We start from the raw sequence: 19,926 nt of genomic DNA on the forward strand, positions 1-19,926 counted from the left end.
AGGACACAAGAAAATGGAAAGCTATCCTATGCTCTTGGATTGGAAGAATTAACATTGTGAAAATGTTCATATTACCCAAAGTGATCAACAGATTCAATGCAATTCCCATCAAAATTCCAATGACATTTTTCTCAGAAATAGAAAAAGCAATCCTAACATTCATATGGAATAACAAAAGACCACAAATAGCCAAAGCAATCCTGAGCAAAAAAATAAAGCTGGAAGCATAACACTACCTGACTTTAAACTATACTATAAAGCTGTAGTAACCAAAACAGCATGGTACTGGCATAAAAGCAGACACATGTACCAATAGAACAGAGAATCCAGAAATCAATCCAATACACCTACAGCAATCTGATCTTCAACAAAGATGTCAAGTCTACACACCAGGGAAGAGAGTGCCTCTTCAGCAAATGGTGCTGGAAAAATTGGACATTCGTATATAGGAGAATGAAACTAGACACGTACCTCTCACCATATACCAAAATCAACTCAAAATTGATTAAAGAATTAAAGATACATCCTGAAACAATAAAACTCCTTAAAGAAAACATAGGGGAAACACTTTGGGAAGTAGGACTGGGCACAGACCTTATGAATATGACCCCCAAAGCACAGGCAACCAAAGAAAAAATAAACAAGTGGGATTATATCAAACTAAAAAGCTTCTGCACAGCAAAAGAAACAATTAACAGAGTTAAAAGACAACCAACAGAGTAGGAGAAAATACTTGCAAAATATACATCTGACAAAGGATTAATATCCAGAATATACAAGGAATTCAAACAACTTAACAGCAAAAAAAATAAGTAACCCAATTTAAAAATGGGCAAAGGAGCTGAATAGTCATTTCTCAACCCTTGACTTGGTGTTCTCAGCACCACGCTCACCCATTGAGCAACTAGCCATCCCTATATGGGATCCGAACCCATGGCCTTGGTGTTATCAGCACCATACTCTCCCGAGTGAGCCACGGGCTGGCCCTGAATAGTCATTTCTCCAAGGAAGATATAAAAATGGCCAACAGACATGTGAAAAAATGCTCAACATCACTCAGCACTCAGGAAATGCAAATCAAAACTACTTTGAGATACCTTCTCACTTGCTAGGATGGCTAATATTCAAAAGACTGAGAATGATAAATGCTGGTGAGGTTGAGGAGAAAAAAAACCCCTCCTTCTACACTGTTGTTGGGACTGCAAAATGGTGCAGACATTATGGAAAATAGTATGGAGATTCCTCAAACAATTACAGATACATCTATCATATGACGCAGCCATTCCACTGCTGGGTATATACCCAGAGGAATGGAAATCATCATGTTGAAAGGATACTTGTACTCCCATGTTTATTGCAGCACTATTTACAATAGCCAAGAGGTGGAACCAGCCCAAATGTCCATTATCAGATGAGTGGATATGGAAAATGTGGTATATCTACACAATGGAATACTACTCTGCTATATTTAAAAAGAAAAGAAAAGAAAAAGAAAATACTACCATTCACAGCAACATGGATGGACTTAGAGAAAATTATATTAAGTGAAATAAGCCAGGCACAGAAAGAGAAATACCGCATGTTCTCACTTATTTGTGGGAGCTAAAAATAAACAAACAAACAGGCATGGCAGGGGGGAGAAGACACAAAATTCACAATAGTTCCTCGAACTTAAGAGAACAGATACGATGTTGATGGGGAGGTGGGGGGAGGAAGGGGGAAAAGGAAGAATTGGCAAAGGGACACGAAAATCAACTATATTGTATATTGATAAATTAAAATTTTAAAAAAGATCTAAGTTTGGAGGTAGGTTAGCTAATTTGACTTTTCCATGTACAATCTTTAAATCTTGGACAACCTCCTTAAATTCTTAATTTACTTGAACTACCCTCTAAATCCTATACTTTTTAAAATTTTCTTAAAGATGACTGGTAAGGGGATCTTAACCCTTGACTTGGTCTTGTCAGCACCACACTCTCCCAGGTGAGCCCCGGGCCGGCCCTTAAATCCTATTATTCTAAGATACTACTTGTTCTATACCCTCCACATCTCACAGTTGGTAAGAATGCTTAACAACTGCTCATCAGTCTTCTAACAGCATGTTCATCTTTTTGCCAAACCCAACAAGGTCACACAGATTCTCTCCACGTTTTGTTTTACATTTAGGTTTATGATCCACTTTGAGTTAATTTTTGTATAAGGTGCAATGTATGTGAGTTTTGTTATTGCAACATGGACGTTCAATTGTTCAACACCATTTCTTGGAAAGATTATCCTTTCTCCACTGAATTGCCTCTGCACTGTCGAAAATCGATTAACTATTTGTGTAGCCCTACTTCTGCTTCTGGGCTCTCCATTCTATTCCATCAACATACTTCTCTTTTGCCAACAGCACAACATTCTTTACTGTAGCTTTGTAGTGTGTCTTCAAATTAGGTAGTGAGTCCTCCAATCTTCTTTTACAAAATTGTCAGGCCATCAATTTGCCTTCCCACACAAATTTTAGAATAAACTTGGGGGATATACAAAAAAGCCTGCTAGGACCAATTGGAAATGCACTGAACTTACGGATCAAATTGGTGAAACTCATGTTTTAATGTCTTCCAATCCACAAACAAGGCATCTCTCACCATTTACTTAGGTCTTATTTCTTTCTTCAGCATGTAGGTACTGCACATATTTTGTTATAACTGTGTATTTCTTTGTGGGGAAGAGCAGTTGAGGGTATTGTGTTCACCTTCTTAAATGTCTGAATTTCTCAAGTTAGGTCTTTTGATTTCTTTCACGTGTTTCGTAGTTCTCAGCATATGAATTCCATTCATAGTGTTAAATGTAGCACACTTAGTTTTTGTGGGTGTTGGCTTTTCATCTGAGAACAATTCCTCTGGGAAGTGATAACTACTGAGAATCCCTCTGGACAAACTGTGGACCAACATCTCTCTTTCCTGATTATCTTGGTTCTCTACTCAGGTTTATGAAAACTGACAGTGCATGGTGGGATATCTAGGTTAGATGAAGGTACTCTCAGATTTTAGTCAACTGGGCTGACAGGAATAGTGCTGAGAACCTCTGACCTCTTCATCACATAAATTAGTCTAGTAAAATGCTCTCAAACTCAGATTCCTAAACACCTCAACACATAGCCTGCCACTAAGGATATACCACACACACATTTGGGGTTCCAGTGGGCTTTTATTTAGATAAATTAACAAAAAAAATCAAGATTTTACCAACCATCTTTTCTGAACCTTATCAACTCAGCAGACTCTGGTCCATATACATGTACACACAACATAACACATCCAAACAAAAAGAGAGCCCTACTGGAACATTTGCCAATTAACAGAAAGCCAATTTTCCCTTTCCCCAAATGTTTTCAAAATTTTGAGTTCCCACTGTTCACTTCTCAGTGGAACTGGTCCCTTGTGGCTAGGGACATTGGAATTCTCTCCCATTTCTACTGAAAAATAAATTTTTTCAAGTTTATTTCAAAAAAGGGAACAGTGACTTTGTTTTCTCCAGGCACCCCTCCCCCATAACCATTGGTTAAAATACAGTAGCCTGTATCTTAATAACCCAGCCCTACCCCCTCCCTTGCCCTGCTCAGCATTGTCTACTGGAGAATTTAAATACACTTCTGTTGGAATCTGTCAGCTTTGGAGGGGCAGAATCCAGGTGCCAGGCTAGCTCCCTCTGACCTCATTAACTGTTACAACCTTTGGACACTTAACTCTACCCCAAAGATGAGTTTTTAGATCAGAAAGGGGAGTAGGATTTTCTTTGGGAGTTTTAAAACTATCTTTAGGAATATAAAGTAGAACTACAAGCTCACCAAAGTCCACTTACATACACCAAAAAGCTGACTTCAGCTCCCATGAGGCCAATAATTTTGCTTGACGAAGTTATTTGGCAAGAAAACGATTCCACAATAACAATTTTAAAGATACATAGAACACTGAAAAAAGTAGCAAATTAAAATAACATGGCTTAATTCCCAAGAACTTATTTCATTTTTTTTTTTTGTTACTCATCTAGAAGGTAAGGAGTGTGGCTAAAGGCAGTTTCTGATGAGGTTATGAGCTTCCAAAGTGTTTCTAAATCCTTAGTTCAGACACCCTCCCTTTTGGGGCACAGTACCCTCCCTCCCACCCCATTAAAAGAAAAAAAAAAAAAGAAAAGAAAAAAAGAAAACCAAGTGATCAGAATGAGATGTTTTGATTCCAACAATTTACACTCAAGGCTTTGTGCTGAGTTGTCTTATTCTAACCAAGCAGTATGGTATCAAACACAAAGCACATGGCTAAGGAAAGATGCTCCCATCTCATTCTGAAAACAAATACTGATAACCTTCCCCACCCCCCCTTTTGGCCATATTATGATGTTAGGACCAACTTGAAAATAATTTAGAGATATAAGGCTTCCCTCTCCCTGACTTCTTTCCGTGAAAGATCATTTTAGAATAAATTTCTTTCATTCTTAAGGGAAAAGAAAGTTTCTTTCCCCATCAGAACTTACATGGAGAGAAAAACAAAACACAGGCCTAGACGCAGCAGTGTGTAACAGTCCAGAAACCATTACACAACTACACAACCACAGCCTAACCATAAGCTGGACAATTTCAATATTAAAAATAAGGACCAGTTCTCATTCAATTGAACCACTGGAAAAATATGACCATTACTTAAAAAAAAAACTATTAGAAAAAAAAATCTGAAAACAATTTCCAATAGTAACAATGCTCCTTATTATGAGGGATCAAAAGAAAAAAAAAGAGAGACCAGGCTTTGACCTAGTCCTTAGAGCATCTTTCCATTTAATAATTCGTTTAAGAGTCAAGCACCAAAACTGGACAGCTGCCTCTACAAGACTGTGTCCAATAATGGTGTCCCAGATAGTTTAAGTGCCACTCCTCATCAGAGGCTGTACTTCAGTAATACTTTCAACTTTAAGTCTGTGCTTTAAGAGGGACCCACAGGCATGTGGCACCAGGCACAGCAGTCTACAGTTGGCAAAGGAGACTGCACTGTCGTTGTCACCCACATGCTCTCTAGCGAGAAACAAAACTGCATTATACACTCCTTTGTTTCTTCTACATGTACAAGTCTCTTTTCTCGCCAGAGGTGGGGGAAAAAAGAGAGCTGCACCAGTACAAGGGCAAGATGTCTTAGACAAAAGTTGACGCCTTTTAAATTCCCTCCCCCCACCCTTCCCGCCCCCGAAAAAAGGTTACTTCCTTAATTTTAGGTTTATATTTAGTAACCAATATTGACTGGATAGAACATATGTGACTTGGATTTCTAATAAATGAGCTTGCTCTTTTTTGGGTTTGTACTGTGCAGCTCTTGCTACAGTAAAGGAGTTAGGGCTGTCTGATCAGGAGGCATCTGCAGGGTTTTGATCCCCAAGGAACTTTGAGTGACAAACAGTTTTGCTTAGACTAGGCAGAGTCAAAAAAGCAACTCCAAGTAACTGATTTCTTTATCCGGATGAGTTAAGCATGAAAGCATATGCAGGGCTTATCTTGCAATATTTTAGGATTTTGAAAAACAATGGAATATAGAAATCAATTTTTTTTTTAATTTTGTTTTTTGCTCCCCCCGCCCCCCAGATGCCTCCTAATTGACCTAGTATACTGGGTTGAAAGGGAATTAAAAACATTTAAAAAAAAAAGTTCACTGGTTTTGATTCATCTCACTCCTTTTGCCTGGAGATCAGGCCAAACATCAAGCATGTTGGGAGGGGCACAATTTAAAGCAACACTACTGACTGTAAAGCAATTGCCAGCAATTTACAAGGCAAAATGACAGATAACAATCCCTGTCACAACGCAAGAAAATGGCAAGCAGCTTTCTGTGGCATGAGTTAACAGTTCTCAGGGGTTGCCCATTCCTGCAAAAGTTTATGTATCAAGGTGGGCAGAGGGCAACACATTCACACACTACAAGAGATGATCCACAGAAAATTAAGGTCCAGAACTGCTAATGTTACCAGAGCTGGTACTGGCTGATATTCTAAAATGCAAATCCATGCTTTATACATATACTGCTCAAAGACGCTGCCACTCAACAGAATTCCCACACTGCAAGGTAGATTAATCTTTGTCCCCTTTTGCACAGCTTGAAAAGTTCCTCAAACTTTTAGAAAGGGGGAAGAAGCAAAATCAGAGAGCTTCTCAAAAAAAAACTTGTAGATTTTTGAAGCTACCTTGATCTCTCTGGCAAGTCTCCTCCAAAGATACTAGATGAGACAGTGTGGCAGAACACAGTGCACCCCAGACTTCTAGGTCCCTTTTCTAACAGGGTCCCACAGAGGTCTGCTCTCTACAGTAAGAGGCCAAATGCTTTTTAGAATTTAGTGTTGCGGAAAACTGAGCCCCTCTCATCTTTAGCTGCTCCCATAATCACTCTAATCCCCTTAATCCCAGCAACCTTCATCCAAAAAAAAATATATATATATGTATATATATATATATATGAACCCAGAAAAAAACTTATTTACAAAGTTTATACAAGTATACACACCCAATTTTCTATGGGACACGCTTTGCCACAGAGGAAAGAGGGTCAAGGCTCTGAAATGTCTACACATCAAGTGCCATACTGCTAATGGAGGCGTATGTAAACCAGTCTTTAGTGTTCTGCTATAGAGCACAAAGGCTTCTCATATGGCTCCTGCAATGATAGACTGCTCTTTCCTTTGGGAGCGATGATGTTTATCTACTCAGCCCAGAAAAAATTTTTACTTGGGATTGTTTTTTTAAATACATGTATTTACAGTGCGGATGAACTGCAGTTGCATTATCAACTCCTCCATATAAAGAAAAAGAAAATGGTGTTTAACATTACTAGTAAGTTTCATCTTCCAGCCCTGGGCTTGAGTATCAGGTAGAAAGGGAAGAGAGTGACTTCAACTTGAAACTAAAATGAAAACACAAAAGTTTTTAAAACAAAGAAAGAAAAGAAAGAAAAAAGAAAAGAAAGAATTACTATCGTTGATTCCTTGGACTGTATCTAAAAGATGATATTCTGAATGGTCTCATAGCATAAGGCACTTCGCACAAATAAGTAATAAGCTCTTCAGGCTTAAAAAACGGATGACTAATCAAGGAGAAGTTGAAATGCACTCAAGAGTCAGCTGTTGGAGAATTCTGAAATCGTAGACAAGCTTGTGTGTTCATCAAGATTCTTCTCTTTTTAGGGTTTCTCCCCTTCTTTCTCTTCCTTCCTTGTCCCCTTTCCCCAGAAAACATTTTTTTAAAAACCAGCAGTTAGTGCAACTAATGTTCAGTCAGCACACAGTGCAAACAAGTGGAACAAAAAAGGTATATTCCTTCTTTCAGCTTTTTTCTCTTCACCAGTTTAAAAAAAGAAAAATGTCTGAGCTCTTTTAAGTCTTCATAGTTCCAAAATAAAAGAAGATGAAAAACCCAGAAAGAGAAGAGCACCCCCCCCCAAACAATGTGTCACAGTTCCAAATGAGCCTTCTGTAGTTTGTCAAAGCCTATAGAAAGAGGATAGAAACCTAAAATTAACATTTGTGAAAGCAATACAAACTAAAATACATTGGTTTTCACAATCCTGACCCAAATGTTCTTTCTAGTAGTTTCTACTGAGCCTTTAGCTACTACAGAATCCATTAGTGAGGATTAAGGAATTTCTGCTAGGCATCCCTGAGATAGAATGAGACTCAATGTTCTTGTAGTGAGCAGCCCTCATTCATAACAATTAAATCAAGGAAAACAAAATTTTAACTTTACACAAACTCACAGGCTGCGAAAGTACAAGCAAACACTGGCTAGTTTTCTTTGTCCCAGGATTTTGTGTTTGACATTTAACTTAGAAAAAAGGTTCTAAGTGAAAAGAGTAACTTGAAAATTCTTCAAGCAACAATTGTAAGATTTTCATTGTAGTTTAGAAAATATCATGTCAAATTAAATCAGATTTTCCTTAGGAAAAACTTTGAAATAGCCTATATTGCTTAATGTTGAGCCTGTGTTTTGCACATTTCTAACCAGAGCCCCAAAGCCATCAAAAGATGAAAGGAGAAGGTGTGCAGGAAATCAGAGTGGGAATTTTAAAAAGACAGCCATCCTCATAACCTGATCACACATTAGATAATTTTACCTGATTTATTAATGTACCCATTAGAAATTAAGTCTGAAGGGATGACTGAGTAAAAAAGGAAAAAGAGCAGAAAATATTTTCATATTCAAAACTGCCAAAATAGATTCTTTTTTGCTTTCATTATTTTGGGAGTCTGAACTTGTCTTAAGTACCACTCATTTGTCATATTATTCAAGGAGCTGCATTCAAGAACAGCATTTATAGATTCTCTCATGAGACTACAACCTCATCTAAAAGATATCTGCTATTTACTGTCATTTATGCCAAAAGGTGTTCCACCCTATATTGCTATTATACTTGTATGCAGTGTAACATCAAATTTCCCCCAGGAAAGGATTTTAATTTCCTTCCTTTATTTAAAGGTTTGCTTGCTTAGCTATTCTGTCAGGTACGCACATGCTTGTTAAGGTTTCTCATCTTCTACAGGCTCGCTGTGGTATTCTGCCACATATAGACTCTTGTCAATGTTGCTTGGGATAGGTTTAATTTCTGTTCCCAGCTGCTCCTCAATACTTTTCAGGTTGAAGCGATCATCATATGTGATCAAGTTGATGGCTAAGCCAAGATGACCAAAGCGACCTAATGAAAAATTTGTTTAAGAAAATGAGTTAGAGTTATATATGAAAATTAACATGCGTGTGCAAGTCTATTAAGTGGCAAATCCACACAGGATTAGTTATTTCTGTTCAGTGCCATTCTAAGTATACAAAACCACTTCTTATGGTCTCCTCATACACATATTACTCTAAAGTTTCAAGTTTCACAGCCCAAAGTAGTATTTCATTCTACTTTTAAATGACAAAATGGATGCTCATTTGTGTCAAAAGCTGCCAAAATACACACACTAAACAATATAGACATAGACCATACCACATAAGTAAAGTTCTCATGTTTTAATTTCATCTCAAATTAAGCATAAAGTTATTTTAACTTTTCTTAATAAATGTTCTAGAAAAAATTAGAAATTAAATATCAAACAACTGAATTAGTTAATTAATTGCAGCTACCATCTTACTCTTTCACAAAGAAACAAAATTTAGTGATTATACTTATCAAAAAACTACTTCCACCAAGAACATTTTTCTTTTCCTTACCTGATCTTCCAATACGATGGAGATAGGTCTCTGCCAGCTTTGGGAAGTCAAAGTTTATAACCACATTCACAGCTTGTATATCAATACCTCGGGTAAACAGATCTTTAAAAAAAAAAAAAGTTTCATTATATCTTTCAATTTAAACATGCCTCTAGGTACCATAATATTCTTTAACATATATTTCTAGTGTAATCTAAGCTTATTACTTTCGGTTATTCAAATATTCAAATACATTTGCAAATTATTGGCATTATCTTTCATGATTACATTATCATAAACAACTTTCTGCTCAGAAGTTTCCTTTTCCCAATCATGTAAGAAAGTTTTTAAAAATAGTCTGCAGTAATTGTGCAAATGCAGAAAAAGACCAGGATGACTATAAACCCATAAATAAGTCTCAGGAGTAACCAGTAAGTTTCTTTAGTACATTTTCTAGTATGTAACCCAAGACTTAAATGGTATATGTTTTTATAAGTTTGTTGTATGAACCTAGAATACTTCAAAAATAAGAGGTAATTTCACTAGCAATAATTATGCCTTGAGTTCATCTAAATTCAGTCCACTTAATGATTTGTCATGTCTAAGGTAAGCTAATATGCAAAATACCTTACTCTTTTCTAGTCCCACAATTATGATATTAGGGCTGGCCGGTTAGCTCAGAGTGCAGCTTTATAACCACAAGGTCATGGGTTCAGTTCCCCATAACGACCAGCCACCAAAAAAACAAAAACAAAAACCAATTACTATGCTAGCTCAAGCTCTGAAAAACCCACAAGCAAAAACAACTAGAATAGGATTTAACAAGTAGGTTTTCTTTGCTTCTATCAGCTCCACACTCCAAAATAATCCATGATAGACTGATATTTCTAAAGTACTACTTTAAATTTGTAACTCATTATTTAAAATTGCCAATAGATAAAATTTAAATTGACATTCAAGGAGTCTTTCACTCTATACTTTGGTACCAACTTACTTCTCTAACACATCTCAAAACATCCTCTATACCAAACTTATTCATTTATCCTTCCTCAAACACATCTTCTTAGTCCTCTATGGACCATTTTTTGCCCCAGTCATCTAAAATTCCTTCTTCCACATGCCTGAAACTTACCCAGCCTATAAAGCTAGTTAAAATTCCATTTCTTGTCAAACCACCTCCACTAGTTACTTCACTCTCCTATAAACACCACTTAGGATCACTTACAATTCATACCTCACATTTGTAAGTCATCTTTACTCCCTCATGGATCCAGCCCAATTAACGTTTCTGTAAGTAAAGTGTTACTGGAATACAGCCATGCCCATTCATTTATGTACTTTCTAAGGCTGCTTTTGAGCTACAATGGCAAAACTGAATACTTGTAACAGAGACTATATGGTGTGCAAAATCTAAAATACTATTTGACACTTTACAGAAAAAGTGTGTGCAGGCTATGCCTTAGACTCTTAACGTTGTTTATCTTCGGTCCCCAGTAGCTTATCGTGATCATATAGTGGTTAGTATTCTGCATTGTGTGGTTTATCTTTTATCTGATTAGACCACTGCTTCTTGAAGGGTGGTATTTTATCAATAAAATGCTTATAACATTTTATAACATAAAATGTTTATTTATAATGTTTGCCTATAAATTCCAAATTTGCTTAACAACTTTAAACACTTCATTGATGAACTATTTACTTCCTCTTCTAATTTATAGGCTCCCCAAGTGCAAGGAGAATGTATTTAAAACATATAAGTACACACACACACACGCATATATACCTCTGTACACATATATAACAAATATACACATATATACACTTTAAATTGTGGTAAAATATACATAAAATTGAAGAATATAGATATTTCTTAGCACCTAGGCTAAGTAGCAAAAAGTAAATATTTCTCAAATATCAATAAATATCTGTTGAATGAATGAACTACAACAGATATTTAGAATTTAGTTTATAAGCCACCCCCATTTTACTGATGAAAATATGCCTTGCCCAAGGTCACATGATGAGAGGTAAAAAAACGTGAGGAGTGAGGGACTGGCCAGTTAGCTTAGTTGGTGGTGCTGCTGACACCAAGGTCCAGGGTTCAATCCCCGTAGCAGCAAGACACACACACACACACACACAAAAAAAGAAAGAAAAAAACTGAAGACTTAGATCCTAATCTTAAACTCCAACAGTCTAGTATCCTTTCCACTAAATCAGATCTCTTATATTTTGAGTACTTCAATATATTTAAAGGTCAAGTTTACTGATAAAGTAAACAAGTGTATTAGTTCACAGCTATATTAATTATCTGTTTAGAAATAAGGCAGAGAAACAAGATAAACTAGAAGTATGCAAGATATTTTATAGCCCTTTCCTTGACTCTTGCAAATTAGCAAATTTGCTTTGTCTGATCTGATTGTCTACCTGCACCCCCAGTTTGTTTTTCTTTAGGTAGTAAAATAAACCAAAATACAGACTAGTCTGCTTCTGCGGAGGAAATTAAAAGGCCACAATAAACAGTTTCTAAAACATACAGTTCCTCAATATAATTCATTTTATGTTAGCTCATTCCTGTATGCTAAAACTATTCAGAAAACACATAAATCCTAAAACTAGTTTAACAGAGATGAGGTATCAATAGTGAATATGCAGAAAGGGAAATCAAGAAAGCCTGCCCATTTACAATAGCCACCAAAAAAATAAAATACTTAGGAATTGAGTTAACCAAGGCTGTGAAAAATCTCTATAACGAGAACTACAAACCACTGCTGAGAGAAATTAGAGAGGATACAAGAAGATGGAAAGATATCCCATGCTCTTGGATTGGAAGAATCAACATAGTGAAAATGTCCATACTATCCAAAGTGATATACAAATTCAATGCAATCCCCATCAAAATTCCAAAGACATTTTTCTCAGAAATGGAAAGAACTATCCAGACATTTATATGGAATAACAAAAGACCACACATAGCCAAAGCAACGCTGAGCAAAAAAAAAATAAAGCTGGAGGCATAACACTACCTGACTTTAAACTATACTACAAAGCTGTAATAACCAAAACAGTATGGTACTGGCATAAAAACAGACACACTGATCAGCGGAAGAGAATAGAAAATCCAGAAATCAACCTACACACCTACAGGCCATCTGATCTTTGACAAAGGCACCAAGCCTATACACTGGGGAACAGACTGCCTCTTTAGCAAACGGTGCTGGGAGAACTGGTTATCAATATGCAGGAGAATGAAACCAGACCCATACCTTTCACCATACACTAGAGTCAACTCAAAATAGATTAAAGAATTAAATATACACCCTGAAACAATAAAACTTCTTAAAGAAAACATAGGGGAAACACTTCAGGAAGTAGGGCTGGACACAGACTTCATGAATATGACCCCAAAAGCACGGGCAACCAAAGGAAAAATAAACAAGTGGGATTATATCAAACTAAAGAGCTTCTGCACAGCAAAAGAAACAATTAACAGAGTTAAAAGACAACCAACAGAGTGGGAGAAAATATTTGCAAAATATACATCCGACAAAGGATTAATATCCAGAATATATAAGGAACTCAAACAACTTTACAAGAAAAAAAGCAACCCAATTAAAAAATGGGCAAAAGAGCTAAGTAGACATTTTTCTAAGGAAGATATACAAATGGCCAACAGACATATGAAAAAATGCTCAACATCACTCAGCATCCGGGAAATGAAAATCAAAACTACACTGAGATACCATCTCACCCCAGTTAGGATGGCTAAAATCCAAAAGACTCGGAACGGGGCCAACCTGTGGCTCACTCGGGAGAGTGCAGTGCTGATAACACCAAGACCACGGGTTCGGATCCCATATAGGGATGGCCGGTTGGCTCACTGGGAGAGCGTGATGCTGACAACACCAAGTCAAGGGTTAAGATCCCCTTACCGGTCATCTTTAAAAAAAAAATTTTAAAAAGACTCTGAACGATAAATACTGGTGAGGTTGCAGAGAAAAAGGAACTCTCATATATTGTTGGTGGGACTGCAAAATGGTGCAGCCTCTATGGAAAATGGTATGGAGGTTCCTCAAACAATTGCAGATAGATCTGCCATATGACCCAGCTATCCCACTGCTGGGAATATACCCAGAGGAATGGAAATCATCAAGTCGAAGGTATACCTGTTCCCCAATGTTCGTCGCAGCACTCTTTACAATAGCCAAGAGTTGGAACCAACCCAAATGTCCATCATCGGATGAGAGGATATGGAAAATGTGGTATATCTACACAATGGAATACTACTCAGCTATAAAAACGAATGAAATACTGCCATTTGCAACAACATGGATGGACCTTGAGAGAATTATATTAAGTGAAACAAGTCAAGCACAGAAAGAGAAATACAACATGGTCTCACTTATTGGTGGGAGCTAAAAATAAATAAATAAATTCATACACACACACACACACACACACACACACACACACACAAAACCGGGGGGTTGGGGTGGGGGAGACATAACAATTACAATGCCTTGAAGTTGACATGACAAGTGAACAGAAAGGACATTGTTGGGTGAGAGGGGGGAGAGGGAGGAGGGAAGGAGGTTTCGGTAATGGGCCACAATAATTAACCACATTGTATATTGACAAAATAAAATTTAAAAAAATAAATAAATAAAAACAGAGATGAGGTATGTGTGCCAGAACAAGGATTCTGCAGTTTCAGGTACAAAACCTAATTTCAGGAATTAACTAGACTTTATTCTTAAATTCAGAAATTATAAAAGTGGTGCACGCTTCGGCAGCACATATACTAGAAATTATAAAAGTGGTGGTAAAGTGTGCTGGACTATGTCATAAGCCGCATTGTGTGATATGGACAGAGAAATCAAAACAGATCTAGGGAGAAAAACAACGGGTAAAGGAGATAAAGATACTCACCAGTGCAAACAAGATTGCGGCATAAGCCATTTCGAAAATCATGAAATACACGATTTCGATGTTCCTAAAAAAAAAAGCAATGCATTCCATTTGATTAAAATTCATACACAGCCGCAAATTTTCCATCAGTTTCTCCTATCCAATCAGTTCCTAATATCCAAAATCTGCTTCTATAAATGACCCATAACATTAGGCTTCTTTCAAACCAAAACCAAATTTGAGTTAAATTCTTAATCTGTTAGTCTGCAGAAACTGTTTTCTTATTAAACTTCACAACGTTGTAGCTAGCACACACAAAAAAGTCTTATTATAGCTTTCAATTATTTTCTGTTATACCAAAGTGTGAAATTTAGTGATTGCATCCTCAAGGCAATCAATAAAAAAATCAGCTGAAGGATCATATATGAGAGTACTTCACATAATGTTCAATTCTTTCTGTGAACTTTTTGAAGTACCCCTATTTTGTTAGAAAAGTGAACCTCAGAGAGGTTAAAATGGAAGGTCCTCTGGCTACTAAGAAATAGTTTATTCTTAAACTCATTTGGAGGAGCATTAAAACAAAACAAAATACATGAAGTACTTAAAACAATTTTTTTTGTTATATCTGTGCAAGTTCTAGTTTTACACTCACCTGCCTCATTTTAGCATGGATATAGAAACAAGAATAACCCAGTTGAGAAATCTTCTTGGCTAGCAATTCAACTCGCTGAGAGGAGTTACAGAAAATGATTGATTGGTTTATCTGAAGCTGCACACAGGAAAAACAGGTACAAGAAGGAAAATCAAAAACCTTTATTTGGTCTGCCAAATCGTGAAAATATTAATTGTCAAATAAGAAATGTTATGAAAACATGGTCTAAAACTTAGTCTCATGATACAAGACATATGGAAAGCTGGAAATATTCTAAAATTTTCTATTTACTTAATAGTTGAAGACAATAATTTATAAATTTTATTGTGAAAGAGTACATTTCATAAGGGCCATACATATAACTGCCAACAACAGTCGATTCTTGTTATTCACAGTAGTTATGTTCTGTAAGGTCACTGCAAACACTGAATTAGCAAATAAACCACCAGTGCTCCTAGGGGAAATACAGGGTTGGGTTCCTGTGAGCCTCTGATCACAACTTTTTCATCAGTACATCAATAAATAACCAGTTTTATGTGTGTTTCTGTTTAAGGATACCTTATTTAATATAGTCACAGCCAACACCACTATAACTCATGCCTGCACAAAGTTTATTTAACACACATTTCCCATGCAAGGCACATCTGCCTTCTTATGCTTAGGAGCACTGGCCTGCACTTTAGCACTATGTGATCGGCCATTTTAAACAGTGAGATCAACAAAAGCACAAAAATTTGAAAAATGTGGCACTAAACAGATCATGAAAAAGACATCTGTTCAGAGCTAAAAGAAGGCAAAATATTGCCTTCTTCAACCTCAACTGAGAATATGCATGTCAGGTGACAAATTCTTCACTGCACTGCATGCACTGCACATGTCCATAAATGACTGCACGTGCCTTGAGTATTGATTTTGGGGCTACAAATAAGCCTTAGTGATTGATTAAGCAAATTCACAAATATAGAACATGTGAATAATGAGGATCAACTGTAATTAAGGTCAAATTATTTTAGAATAAAAGTAAAAGTGCCTGTGACTTGTCAATCATGCAGTATCAACTTCAGATCAACAACTGAAACTGCCTTTGTAAAAACACTAAGGACTTTTCTACATGAAGATGGTAAAAAAAGTTGATGCAACTGTCTGTTCTACTGGGATTAAGTGACAGGTAATATTCAGTAGTGGAAGCCTACTACTTACTCTGGAGAAAAGAGTGTTGAGGCAGTGTACTTTTTGGCGCTCAGTTACATATGCGTAGTACTGGGTTACTCCCTTCAGAGTTAGTTCCTCCATCAGGTTAATCTCGTAAGGTTTCTGCAAATGGGAATTCTGAAAAAAGAGAAGAGTCTTAAACTAAAAATATATCCTAATAGAGTTCTGTCTAATAAACTCTGGCAATAAGGAATGCATCTCTCTTCAAAACAGGTATATGTGATCTATCATGGAAGAAATAAATTACCATAAGATGTGAGCTTTAGAAATGTGCCTAAGGTACTATTTTGTATTTTATACACAGCATATTCCTATAATCAATTTACCTAGCATCAACTGCTATGTAGCCTGACACCAAAAGCTAAGTGAAAAAAGAGTTTAATCAAAGTATTAGTTTTTAAAAAAAATAATTTATGTACAACAAATCTTAATTGCTCAGCTGAAAACCCAAACCTTGAAATAATTAGCATAAAGTATATATACTGATAAGATTAATTACAGATAAAGGCATACTCATAGACAACAGGATGACACTGATTCCAAGTACAGATTTACACTCACCATGAACTTCTGTACACTAAGAGGGAAAGTAGCGGAATATAGTAAAATCTGCCTGTTTTTAGGTAGCGTGAGAATAATATCTTCCATTATTTGCACAAAATCCTGTGACAGCAACTTATCTGCCTGCAGCATAAAGAGAAGACAATTTTAAAAACAAGGAAACAATGTCTAAGGTCTTTGGTTAATGTAAGATCAAAGCAATACGGCATTTTCCAACAAGAGCATCCATGGAATGCTCCTGGTTATAAACAGTAAGATCTCTTCAACACTGCACAGAGTCCAATGGTACCAAGATAAACTCCCACTGATTTGGAAGAGGAAAAAATCTATAATCCCCATTTTTCAAGGAAAAAAAAAAAAAAAAATTCTACACAGGTAAAACCCTTGCTCCCATAACAGAATTTTAATGTGATTCCCCTTAAAGTAGTAGTATCTCGTATAGTGGTTAAAAATACAGATGCTCCTCCACTTACGATGAAGTTACATCCTAACATATATCCATCGTAAATTGGAAATATCCTCAATGGAAAATCCATTTAACATGCCTAACATACGGAACATCATTGCTTAGCCTAGCCTACCTTAAACGTACTCAGAACACTTACACTTGCCTATAGTTCGGCAAAATCATCTAACACAAAGCCTATTTTATGATAAAGTGTTGAATATCTCATGTAATTTACTTAAAATTTTAACCTTGAAATAATTAGCATATTAGTTAAAAGAGAAAAGCAAGAATGTTAGTACGGGTACATGAACAACTGTTTCTATTTATTGTTTTCATGCCATCGTTTTATTTATTTATTTCTTTTTTTAAAAGATGACCAGTAAGGGGATCTTAACCCTTGACTTGGTGTTGTCAGCACCACGCTCACCCAGTGAGCTAACCGGCCATCCCTATATGGGATCCGAACCCGTGGCCTTAGTGTTATCAGCACCGCACTCACCCGAGTGAGCCACGGCCCGGCCCACGCGCCACTGTTTTAAAAGTTGAAAAATCATAAGTGGAATCATCATAAGTAAAAGACTGTCTGTAAGGGCCGGCCTGTGGCTCACTTGGAAGAGTGTGGTGCTGATAACACCAAGGCCACGGGTTCGGACCCCTATATACGGATGGCCGGTTTGCTAACTTGGGAGAGCGTGATGCTGACAACACCAAGTCAAGGGTTAGGATCCCCTTACTGGTCATCTTTAAAAAAATAAATAAATAAAAGACTGTACAGGTTCTAGAGTCAAACTACCTGGGTTAAAATCTTGTCTCTTTCATTTATTAGTTGTGTTGGGATGTTATGCAACCACCCTATACTTCAGTTTCCACAAGTGTAAAATTGGGATGGGTACATACTATAGTAACTACTTTATAGGATTACCTACCTTACAGGGTTTTTGTAAAAATTAAGTGAAAAAACATGTAAAGCACTTAATGGTGGCACACAGTGATTAATAAATGTTATCACTCATTAATCAGATTGATGTGATACAAATTAGACTGTGATTAAAAAAAAAAAAAAGAAAGAAAGAAAGGCTGGACAGTTAGCTCAGCTGGTTAGAGCATGGTGTTGATAAAACCAAGGCCCAGGGTTCAATCCCTCTACTGACCAGCCACCAAAAGAAACAAAAAAATTAGACCAAAATCAACAAACTAGTTATCTAAAATACAAACCAAATGAGAAAGTAACTTTATATCAAAACATTAACAACAGATATACTGCATGGATAAAACACTGTTAGATCCCAGGGATATAGAATAAGCTCTTTAAAATGGATGGCATATAACCTGGTGAGATAATACATGAAACAGACCAAAAGCAAACAATACAAAGCAGTACACATAAAATGAGGGGTTAGAGACATTACATGCTTTTTAAAACGTATCACTGAATAGAAAGAAACAGGACGAACTTGGCTTTGAGGTTACTGAGCAACTCCTCTTCTTGAAAAATAAAAATAAAACCTAAACTATCTGGCATCCCTAAGAAAAAGACACAAGGGAGTTCATCTATTGCCTTTGAACAGTAAAACATGTTTTGGGCTGGCCCGTGGCTCACTTGGGAGAGTGTGGTCCTAATAACACCAAGGCCATGGGTTCAGATCCCTATATAGGGGTGGCCGGTTAGCTCACTTGGGAGAGTGTGGTGCTGACAACACCAAGTCAAGGGTTAAGATCCCCTTACTGGTCATCTTAAAAAAAAAGTGAAACATGTTTTATAAGCAAATTAGTTTAAACCAACTAGTTATCTGTTTACTACAAGGTCATAAACACAAAAAGCTTTTGCTTCATTCACTTTTGCAGTTATAAGCAAAGCACAGAATAGTACAGAACGATATCTTTTCAAATGAAGAGACATTACCTCATCCAATACTATCATCTGGACATGATCAACCTTTGCTACTCCTTTCTTGATAAGATCCAGGATTCTCCCAGGGGTAGCGATCACCACATGCACTACACAAGATTTAGAAAACATATATTCTCATTAATTTTAGCTTGGGCAAAAGGGATATTATAAAGATTTTTCGTATATATCTTTTATCAGAAACACTGAGGTAAGAACACGAAAAGGCACAAAGATATGTTTTAGGATATATATTTCTATTTCAACTCCAGACAGCTAGAGAACACTTGTTTATTTCACCTCTACACACTGGGTAGGCTACAGCTTCCCGTATCACCTACTCCAAATAGTAGACAAACTTCCTTGTCTTAGGACAATCCCCAATGAGTAACAGAAGGTATACCAGGCTTTTGACACAGTAGCAATGCCTCTATTCTAAAGTAATGGTCTTCTAAAGATTGTTAGAAGGACCAAACAAGATTACTACTTTAAAGAACTGTACAGTACAAGGAATGTACTAATCACATGATAATGACCATATATAAAATTCTGACTAAAATCTACAATTTTATTAGTGATCTTGTTCTTGCTGTTGTTACTTTCTTCACTAGGTAATGTATCATAGATATCTCTTCATGAAAATGAATACAGATCAGCTTCAATCTTGAATGGTTATGTGGAACTCCATTCAGATTATACCCCAATGTATTTAGCCAATCTCCTCTGACATTTAGGTTGGTCCAATTTTTCATTACTACAGATGACACTTGCAGTAAACAACCTTGTACATACAGCCTTCCATTTACCCAATTATTTCATTAGAAAAGATTTTTGAAAATATACATTTATAATTTTGAAATACACTGCCAAAATACCCACAAAGGACTATATCAATTTTACACCCCGACGTTGCAAGACAGCCCATTTCTCCAAACTCACATTATTGCTTACTAATACTTTTAGCCTTGCCAATTAGATTTGGTACAATTAATATAAATTTGCTGTTTTCATTTACATTTTAAAAAAGTAAATGTAAGATTGAATATCCTTTCAATGACTAC

General features: G+C 36.4%; 1 protein-coding gene across 3 annotated transcripts in view; it reads right to left on the reverse strand.

The window, feature by feature from the left end:
- Nucleotides 1–3,172: 3,172 nt before the first annotated feature.
- Nucleotides 3,173–19,926, reverse strand: part of DDX6 (DEAD-box helicase 6) — a 36,054-nt gene continuing 19,300 nt past the window's right edge. For all 3 annotated transcript variants that reach the window (XM_063093020.1, XM_063093021.1, XM_063093022.1), the window contains exons 7-14: nucleotides 18,881–18,975; nucleotides 16,530–16,652; nucleotides 15,957–16,085; nucleotides 14,757–14,873; nucleotides 14,126–14,189; nucleotides 9,218–9,319; nucleotides 8,520–8,702; nucleotides 3,173–7,500 (exon numbers count right to left, since the gene is read on the reverse strand). In XM_063093020.1, the coding sequence (XP_062949090.1) occupies nucleotides 8,527–8,702; nucleotides 9,218–9,319; nucleotides 14,126–14,189; nucleotides 14,757–14,873; nucleotides 15,957–16,085; nucleotides 16,530–16,652; nucleotides 18,881–18,975 (806 nt within the window). In that variant the 3' untranslated portion in view covers nucleotides 3,173–7,500; nucleotides 8,520–8,526. The remainder of the gene's footprint in view (nucleotides 7,501–8,519; nucleotides 8,703–9,217; nucleotides 9,320–14,125; nucleotides 14,190–14,756; nucleotides 14,874–15,956; nucleotides 16,086–16,529; nucleotides 16,653–18,880; nucleotides 18,976–19,926) is intronic.

Source organism: Cynocephalus volans, chromosome 4 (assembly GCF_027409185.1).
Source record: "Cynocephalus volans isolate mCynVol1 chromosome 4, mCynVol1.pri, whole genome shotgun sequence".
NCBI classification, from domain to species: domain Eukaryota; kingdom Metazoa; phylum Chordata; class Mammalia; order Dermoptera; family Cynocephalidae; genus Cynocephalus; species Cynocephalus volans.